This window comes from Zophobas morio, unplaced genomic scaffold, assembly GCF_036711695.1.
Source record: "Zophobas morio isolate AGI-343-1 ecotype UQ-CSIRO unplaced genomic scaffold, CSIRO_AGI_Zmor_V1 ptg000179l, whole genome shotgun sequence".
Taxonomy (NCBI): Eukaryota; Metazoa; Arthropoda; class Insecta; order Coleoptera; family Tenebrionidae; genus Zophobas; species Zophobas morio.
Window position 1 is genome coordinate 258,387 of NW_026972283.1, and position 10,344 is coordinate 268,730.

Below are 10,344 nucleotides of genomic sequence, written 5' to 3' on the forward strand. Positions count from 1 at the left end.
AGTCGTATTGGTCAGAAATTTACTTTAGTAACATGAATAGAAGGCCGCTTAGTTAATTTATAATTCTGGTTTTTTTTCTTTTATAAATCATCAACCTCTTAGTAAATTATTACAAAGGCTCAAACGATGCTTTCATACCTAAAAGCTTCTAGTAAACCGCACACAAATTTTTTTTACCAAAATAAAAATTTCCTTTTATAAGAGCATAAAATTTTTTATCCAATAGTTTAAGCTGATATCCCCTTACTTGTCATGCTCAGCTATTACGAATGGGCTTGGTTTTTCTCTTAAAAATTTTCCAATTTATTTACTTTTTTTGTAGTAATGCTTCTTTCAGCCCGATCTCCTTCTTATTTTGAGATTGGTTGGAGGTAACAAGAACTTTACCAAATTCTTCACAATATATTATATAATCGAGTGTTGATAATTTTATAATAATATGTAGTTTGCGTTTTTAAATTGTTAAAGCTACGTTTTAGTTTACAATGATAAGTTTATTTAAATACCAGATCTTTGTTTATTTGCATTTAATTACATTTTGTAAAAAGTAATTTATATTCTTTTTATTTGAAGCAATTTATTTTAAATATCTTAATAAGGTATATGACCACCAACTTTACGGAATTTCAAATCGCTACCTGGGGCTCTCTTCTTGTTCATGAACTTATATATATATTGGTTTGCCTTCCAGGTAATTTCCGAATTGATAATTTATAACCATTTTTTTAACAACGTATCGTTTACTAACTTTTAAAGAAAGAAAATATAATTGTAGAAAATTATAAATTTATTATTTTATTTTTAAAGGATTTGTTTCACAATTTCTTCCATTTATGAAACGCTATAAAATTCAAGCTAATAGATCGGAAACTTTTGAAGCTCAATGGAAATGCGTTAAGCTTTTATTATTTAATCATTTTTGCATTCAGGTGGATTCTTAGTTATTATATATTTTATGAAAAAAAATTATTATTGTACTTTTATTTTATTACTATTTTTGTTCTTTCTGGGCGCTGACAAAGTTATATTTATAAATTAATTAAAGTAATAACATTTTCAATTAGTTGACATTTCGAATTATTAATATTCTTTGGTTTAATATATTAATTTGTAAAAGCGTTTTAAAATTCAAAAATTCTTTTAATTAATTTATATAATAATAATTTAATTTAATTTTTTTTAAGCAGTAGTAAATCTTATGTTATTTTTTTACGATAATTGAGTTTTTTTTGAACTTTGCAATCTTTCGCTTTCTTTATACTTTCTGTTAAAAAGCTTTTAGATTATTTTAAGATTTTTTTTAATAATTTTATTATTTTCAGATTACTATTATTATTATTATTAAAAAAACTTTTTTAATACCTCTTATTATTGTAGTAAATCTATTAATTTCAAATATTTATTTTATTTAAATATAAATTTTTTTAAAAAAGGCTCATTTATTAAAAAATTTATATTTAAGAATTTTTATCTTAATTATAAATATAAATTTTTATAAAAAACATTTTTTTAAGTAAAATTTAAATTCTAAATTCTTATTTTCCGATTTTTAGAAAGAAGAATTTTTCTATTAAAAATTTTAAATAATAAAATAAAAACTAAAATAAATTGATTATTATAATTTTTTATTAATTTTATTTAATAAAAATTTTTAACTATAGAAGATACTTCTTGAAAACTTGATTTTAGCTATTAAATTTATTTTTATATAAAAGATTTATTAAATTTATAATTTTTCATAACTTAATTTATTCATTTAATTAATTATAGTTTTCTTTTAATAGGAGAAGAGATTTTATTTATTCTCATTTATTTTATACAAAAGATATTAATAATTTATAATTTTTTTTAACTAAATTTTTTATTTTTTTGTTTAAATAATTTTTTTTAAAAAGTTTAAGCATTTCATATAAAAATTTTTTAAATTTGATTTTATATTTAAAAAGAATATATTAGAATTTACTATATTTTATAAAACTTATTTAATATGTTTTTTATTAATAATTATTTATAGTTTTTTAAGTTTAAGAATTGTATTTATTAATCTATTTTAATTTTAATAGAAATTTTAATTAAATTTATAATTTTTTTCTGTAAACTTTCTTATTTAATTCTGCTTTGTAATTATTTATATTTAATAATTTTTTTAAACAAAAGATTTTATTAAAAGTAACATTTTTCATATTAATATTACAATAAAAAAACTTTTTTATAATTTAAATTATTTTTAATAAAACTTTACTTATTTTTTTTTAATTATAAATATAATTAAATTTTTTTTAAAATTATTACTAACTTTTTGAATTTAATACTTTTAAAAAAAATTTTTTTATTAAAATTTATATTTTATAAATTTATATTTAATTATTTTTTATTTATAATTTTCTTATTTTTTTTAAATTATATCAATTTTAATAATATTATTCAATTTGCATTATAAATTATTAAAAAAGATATTTTTTAGAATTTATAAAATTTTTTTTATTTTTTTTATTTTTGGCTTGTAATTATTAATAGTTTACTTTGATTAATAATATAAATATATTTATAATATTAAATTAAACATTTCATCTTAATTATATATTAAAAAGATTTGACTAATTTTTATATTATATTTTAATAATATTTAATATTTTTTTTTTTAGAATTTATAATATTTTTTAAAACTTTATATTAATAATTATAGGTTTTTTTAACTAAGTTTTATAAATTTTATTACCAACTTTTCAAAATTAATTTATATTAAAAAAAAAGATTTTATTAAAATTTATAATATTTCTAAAACTTAAAAATTATTTATTTTAATTCAACATATGTATTATTGTTTACAGTTTTCTTTTATAATAATAAGTTTAAAAATATTTATTACTTTAAATTTTCAGTTTAAATTTATTATATTGATTTTATTAAAATTTTATACATTTCTTGAATTTAATATTTTTTATTAAAATTTATAATAACTTTTCGAAATTTAATGATTTTTTATGAATAATTATTTATAGTTTTTTTTTAGATTAATAAGATTAATAACTTTATTAAATAATTTCTTTCTCACATCTTTCTATAAAAAATTTTTTTTAGATAAATGTATATAAATTTAAGTTAAATAAACTTTTTATTTTTTTTTATAGCAATATTTTAAAGTTTATAGTATTCTTTAATATTTTAATTTTAATTATTTATATTTTTTTTAAATAATGTTTTAACATTTAATTAATTTAAATTTATTTTTATAATAATAATAATAATACAATGTATATTATTTTAATATAATTAAATTTTCTTTTTACTTATAATTATTATACTTTTTTTTAATCACAAGAAGATTGCGAATTTATTCAATTTTTTTAATTTAAATTATATTTAAATTTTTAATTTTTTTACTTAAAAATTTTTATTAGAATTTATTTTATTTTAGTTTTTTTTTTTTTATAATTCTTTATAGTTTCCTTTAATAATGGGGACTTACACTTACACACAAATTTTCAAAATCCCATTTTCCTATGAAACTATGCCTTCTTGGTATATTCTTCTCTTGCAGTGCGCGGGTCAGTCGAAATTTATTTATATTAGTATTAATGTCTAGCAAAAATAATTTAAAAAGATTTTAAGTTAATAAAAGATTCTATAATTAACGTTTCAATTTTTTATATATATAATTTTTATAACGTATTTTCTTGTATATGAATATTTTTTATAATTATTTTTTTTATTATGAACTTATTTATTTTTTATATTAAATGACCAGTATTTATGTGTTAGTAATTTAATGAGAAATAAAATAAAATTATTTTTTTTTATATTTAAATTTTTTAATAATCAATTAGGGTTGAATTTCTTATTAATGAATTTTTTTTTATTATAAATTTTCATCTTGTTTATATATTTTCATTTGTGTTAGTTAATGTAGTAATAAGATTTTTTTTTTATTATATTTATATATTTATTAATATGTCATTTTTTTTATTAAGAAATATATTTTATGCTTGTGAATATTTTTATTATGATAAATTAAATACTTAATACTTAATCTTATTAATTCATTTTTTTATATTATGCTTGTGAATATTTTTTATTATTATTTATTTTTTATAACTAAAAATAAATTTAAAATATTATTTTATAATAAAATTTTTACTAATTTATTATTTTATATTTCGAAATGTATTTTATGCTTGTGAATATCTTTTATTACAATTTATTTTGTTTATATATTAATATTATTATTACTAATTTAATTTGAAGAGGTTTGGATCAAAGTTTACAATTTTTTATTATAACAAAATTTTCATTATTTTATTTTATTATTTTTATATTACGAACTTTATTTCAAGCTTGAATATTTTTTATTATGATATGTTTTGTTTATACATTTATGTTATTATTAGTAAATATAATTCGTAGAAATTTTACTTAAGATTTCCAATTTTTTTAAAATTTTATATAATCTGTTATTTATATATTATGAAATTTATTTCTTTAAAATTTTTTTACAGAATTTATTTTTTTTTGTAAATATTGTTATAATTTATTTGTTTATATATTTTTATTTATATTTATATTATTAATTTTAATTCGTAGAGATTTTAAATAAAGATTTTCAATTTTTTTAATATTAACAATTTATAAAGTAAAATATTTATTTTATTACGAAACTTATTTCTTGTTTGAGAATATTTTTATTAGAACTTTTTTTTTGTTTATTCTTTTTAATTAAATTATATTGAAATGATTTAATAATATTTTTTCTTTTTTTTTCGATATCACTATTTTATAAAATAATTTCTTTTATAATTGAATTTTATTTTTTTTATTGTTTTTTTTTATATATTCTGATTATGTTAGTAAATTTTTTAAAAAAAAAAATTAAAAAATATCAATTACACTTTTATTTTTATTCTATTAAAAAAATATTTTTTCATTACGAACTTTCTTTGGTTAGTGATTATTTTTAATTATTATTTATCTTCTTTCACTATTATTTTAATGATTTTTTCAATTTTATTACAATTAAATTGCATTAAGTTTAAATTTATTAATGATTTATATTTTTTTTATAAATTAACAATATCTTAATTTTTTATAAATTTAATTTAATATTTAATTTATTTATTTTCATTTTTATATATCTTCTAATTTTAGGAAATATTTTGATTATTTTTAAAACTTAAACATTTTTTATATATATAAAAAATTTTGTAGTCTTTTTTTATACATGTTTGAAAACTTTTATATTATGCACTTTTGGCTTCAATAAAATATTTTTTTATATACTTTTTTCAAAATAATAATTTATTATTTAACTTTGCTTATACTTTTACTTTAATGAAATAATTTTTTTAATGTTTACTATTAATACTTTTATTTATATACTTTTTACTTTTACTTTTACAAAATTTTTTTATAAAATTATTTTTTATATACTTTTTTATAGGCTGCGCTCTTATAGAAGACACGTGGCATTACTTCATTCATAAACTGATGCACCACAAAAGTCTTTACAAATACGTTCATAAAGTGCATCACACTTTTCCAGCCCCATTTTCCTTAACGGCTGAATATGCGCACCCCGTGGAAACAATTGTGCTTGGTTGGAATTTTCTTATTTATTATAAGTATTTATATATATAAATTTTTAAAAATAAATAATAATAAAAAAGTAAATGTTTATATATTAAAAGTAATTTTATTCATATATGATATGATTATGCTTCTTTATACGCTAAAAGAGTTATTGTGCCCTTTTTTATATCTTATATATAAAAATGTTAAGAAAAAACAAGAAATACTGATAAAAAAGTAAATTTTTATATATGGAAAGTAAAAATTTATTATATATATATAAAAAAAAGTTAACGGTTTTATTATTTTTATATCATAATAATAATCTTTAATTTTTATTATTATTATAATATATATCTTATAATGACGTGAAAAAAAATTTTAATATGTTTTTGAAAAATCATTATTTATTATGTATATTTTAATAATTTATGAAATTTCTTATATAATTAATTTAAATTTATATATTTTATTATTATATTCTTTATATATTCCATTTAGATTATTATTACATATATTTTAATTATAATAATTTTAAATATTTTTTAATATATTTTAATGTATCATTCATTTTTATTATTATTAATAATTAATTATATTTTAATAATATAATTTTTATAAATCATTTATTATATTAATAACATATTATGTATTTCGTAATGGCTATATATTTTTTATATTCTTTTTTTTATATTTCTTATTTAAAATTTTTTTTATTATTGACTAGAAATTTATTTTTATTTTATATTAAAGTTTAAAATATAATTAGAAATAGGAAAGCGAACCTTTTCTTAAGATATTAATATCAATATTTATAATTATTTTATTTCAAACTCAATATTTACTTTTTTTTAACGATTTTGCTTAATATTTTGTTTAAATTGGGAAAAAAATTCTATTTTTATATTATTTTAATAAAGAAGCTTTTTTATATTTTTACCATTTATGTTTGTTATAGGAATTTTTATTTATTTTTTTTGGTATTATAAAATATAAAGCATTTTTTAAAAAAAATAATAAAAAATTTATAATTTTTTATTATTTTTATCTAAAAAATATTAATTTTTTTAACGTACTACTAAGTTTACATATTAAAATTAAGCAACTTTAATAATTTTATTTATTATATATAAAATTCTAAGGTAATATGAAAATTATTTATAAATTTAATAATTTTTGCAAAAATTTTATTTTTATAAATATTTTATTTGTAATTTTTTGTTAATATTATTTTAATGAATTATTACAAATCTTTTTAATAAAATTTATGTTTTAGGAATCGGCTTTTTCATTGGTTTGCTTTCTTTTTGCACGCACGTATCTTTAATGTGGGCGTGGGTGGCTCTTCGCCTTATCGAGACATGTGACGTCCACTCCGGCTATGATTTTCCTTATAATCCTTTACATTTGATTCCTTATTATGGCGGTTTATTATTATTATTTTATTTATTATTTTTATTTTTATAGTCTTTTGAAAATTTTTTAAAGGCGGATTTTTTATTATTATAAAGTTTTGCTTATTTTGTTACTTTTTTTTTTTCTATATTCTTTTACAATTATTATTAAGTTTTTATCAAATTTATTACTTTTAATTTTTTAATATAAAAAATTTTTGCGATTGCTGTTTTTATTATTATTATTAACTTTGTTAATTTATTTATATTATTTTATTTTATATTATTTAGAAATATTGAAGCGGTTTTATTAATAATTTTATTAACTTTAAATTAATTAATATAATTTAATTACCTTTTTTTAATATTTTGAAAATATTGTAGAAGCGGTTTTATTATTATTTTAACTTTTATTAAATTTATTTATATAATAATCAATTTTATTATTTTTATTTTTTAATATTTTTAAAAGGTTTTGTTATTATAACTATTTACCATTAAATTTTGTTTTATTTATTAATATAATAATCTTTTTTAAATTACTACTATTTTTATATTTTTCAAAACTTTATAAAAGCAGTTTTCTTATAACTATCAACTTTTATTAAATTTATTAATATAATTTCAAATACTTTTATTTTTTAATATTAAGAAAATATATTAGAAGCGGTTTTTTATTATTACTAACTTTTATTAAAACTATTAATATAATATTATACTTATAATTTTTATATTATATAAAAAAATATTATAGTTGAGATTTATTATTATTAACTTTTGTCAAATTTATTCATATTTTATAGTTTTTGAAAATTTTTAAAGGCAGCTATTTTATTTATTATTATGAAACTTTTTTAAGTATATTAATATAGTCTTTGTAGTTTTTAAAAAGTTTTAAAGTTTTTATTTTTTTTATTAATTTATAAAATATAATTGAAAATGATTTTTTATAATAAGTTATAGAATAAATATTACTTTTGTAACTCTTAAAAAGTATAAAAATAAATAATTTTTTTTATATATTTTATAAAATTTTATAGTTTTATTTAATAATTATATTAACTTGCTTTTAGTTTATTATAAAATTTTCAAATTTTTTTCAAACCGGTATTAGAATTTTATTATCTTTTTTAATATTTTAAAAATGTTTATTTATTTTTTATCATTTATTATTAATAAAAATATTTCTATATAATTTTTAGTATAAATATAAACTTTGTAACTTTTATATATAATGGATATATTTTTTATATAATTTCCAATTTATTAAATATATTTATATAGTTATAATATAAAAATTTTAAAAAACTGATATTATAATTTTTTGATATTTAACTTTTTTTATTATCTTTTTTTAATATATTTATAATTTTTAATATATTTTTTTATTTATTATTATAATTATAATATTATATATAAACTTTTTTATTTGTAACTGAATTTTTTTAAATGAAACAAAAAAGTTATTGAAGTGCTATTTTTTATTTTAATTTATATTTTCAGCAGTTATAATTTTTATTTTTACTTTTTGTTAAATTTATATTTTTTATAAATATATCATATAAAGTTTTTATATCTATAAGTTATTTTTTATAATGAAATATAAAAATTTCAATACTGATATATTTAATAATTTTTTAACAATAATAATTATATATTTATTACTTTTGTTAATTAGCATTACACTTAAAGTTTTTATTATTATTAAAAATGTTTTATAAATTTTTATTTTAACTGAATTTTTTTCATGAAGTTTAAAATATATTATATACTGATTTTTTTAGCAATTTTAATTATTTTTTTATTATTTTTTTCTAATTAATTATTTTTACTCTTTTTTATTTATACTTTTTATAAAAATATTATTATAGTTTTATATTTATAAGTAATTTTTTTTTATAATGAGCTATAAAAACATAAAACTAATATTATTTTGTATTTTTTTTAACAGTCATAATATATATTTTTTACTTTTTTTATTTTCTTTTCTAATTTATAATTATACTTCATTTTAATGCTACTGATGGTCTTATTAAAATATTTTGAATAAATTTAATTAAATTTGATTGATTTCTTCTAATAAAATAAAAAATATTATAGACAATTTTTTTAGCAATTATAGTTTATATCTTTATTTATTTTTATATATTATTTTATAAAGTTATATTTAGAATATATAAAAACATAAACTGATATTTTTTTGTAATTATTTATATATTTATTACTTTTTGTTATTTTCTTTTCTAAATTCTAATTATATTTTATTTATTATTATTGATTATTTTAAGTACAATATCTTGAATAAATTTTATTGTAGGTTTTTTTTTAACAAAATAAAATATATTTTAGAGCGATATTATTTTTTAGCCTTGATAATTTATATTTATCACTTTTTATAATTTGTTATAATTTTTATATTAAAGTTTCATATTATAACTTATTTTTTTATTCTGAATATAATAATTAGTTTATTTTAAATCTGTTTTTTTTTAACAATAATTATTATATATTAATTACTTTTTTCTATGTATTATTGTTGGTTATAATTTTTATATATGTTGAAAGTTATTATTATTTTATATATTTATATTATACTTCCTTTTTATTACTTTTAAAAATATTTATTATATTATTTATTAGTAATATTCATGATTTTTTATTTAATTTTTATATATATTTAAACTTGTTATTATTAATAAATATACATTTTTGTTTTTTTTTAATATTTTAATATTTTTTTAAAAGGAGCAAATTTTTTATATTAATTTTATCAGATTTTTTTAAAAAATTATAATTGAAAAATTTTTTTTGTTATACTTTTTATTAATTTTGAGATTTTTTGTTTATTTTTTATATTTATATATATGTTACTTATTTATTAGTTTTACCATTATTATTTTTGCTTGACTTCCATACATTATATTTATACTTATTATTTTATTTTATTTATAAATTTTAAAAATATATAATTTTTTAATTTTTTTATATAAATTTATAAATTTTTCTTAAGGGGCAAAATTTCACGATTTTCATCACATGAATACAATTGGAAATTACTCTTCTACTTTCACGTGGTGGGACAAATTGTTGGGGACCGACAAACAATATGAAAATTATTGCAAAAAGATGGAAAAACTTCGAGAAAAAGAAGCTTAATTATATTATTTGCAACAACAACAATTATAATAATAATAAAATATTTTGTTTTAGAAGTTTATTTATTTATTTTTATTTATCATAATTTATAAAACTTTACTAATGTTGTTAAAATCTTTAAAAATATAAATTTTTGCAAAGTTGAAAAACCAAAAAAAAAATTTATTATATTGTAACAAAAATAACAAAAAAAATTTTGTAATATTTTTTTTTTGTTTATAATTTTTCTTTA

The 10,344-nt window shown here is 13.5% G+C and overlaps 1 protein-coding gene across 1 annotated transcript; it reads left to right on the forward strand.

Annotated features, from left to right (window-relative positions):
- The first annotated feature begins 292 nt into the window (after positions 1–292).
- Positions 293–10,112, forward strand: LOC135145746 (methylsterol monooxygenase 1-like). Its single transcript, XM_064077893.1, has 7 exons — positions 293–371; positions 600–691; positions 808–929; positions 3,446–3,548; positions 5,435–5,590; positions 6,839–6,988; positions 9,967–10,112. Exons 1-7 carry the CDS (start codon positions 325–327, stop codon positions 10,110–10,112), a joined length of 816 nt encoding a protein of 271 aa, XP_063933963.1. The 5' UTR covers positions 293–324.
- Positions 10,113–10,344: the final 232 nt, after the last annotated feature.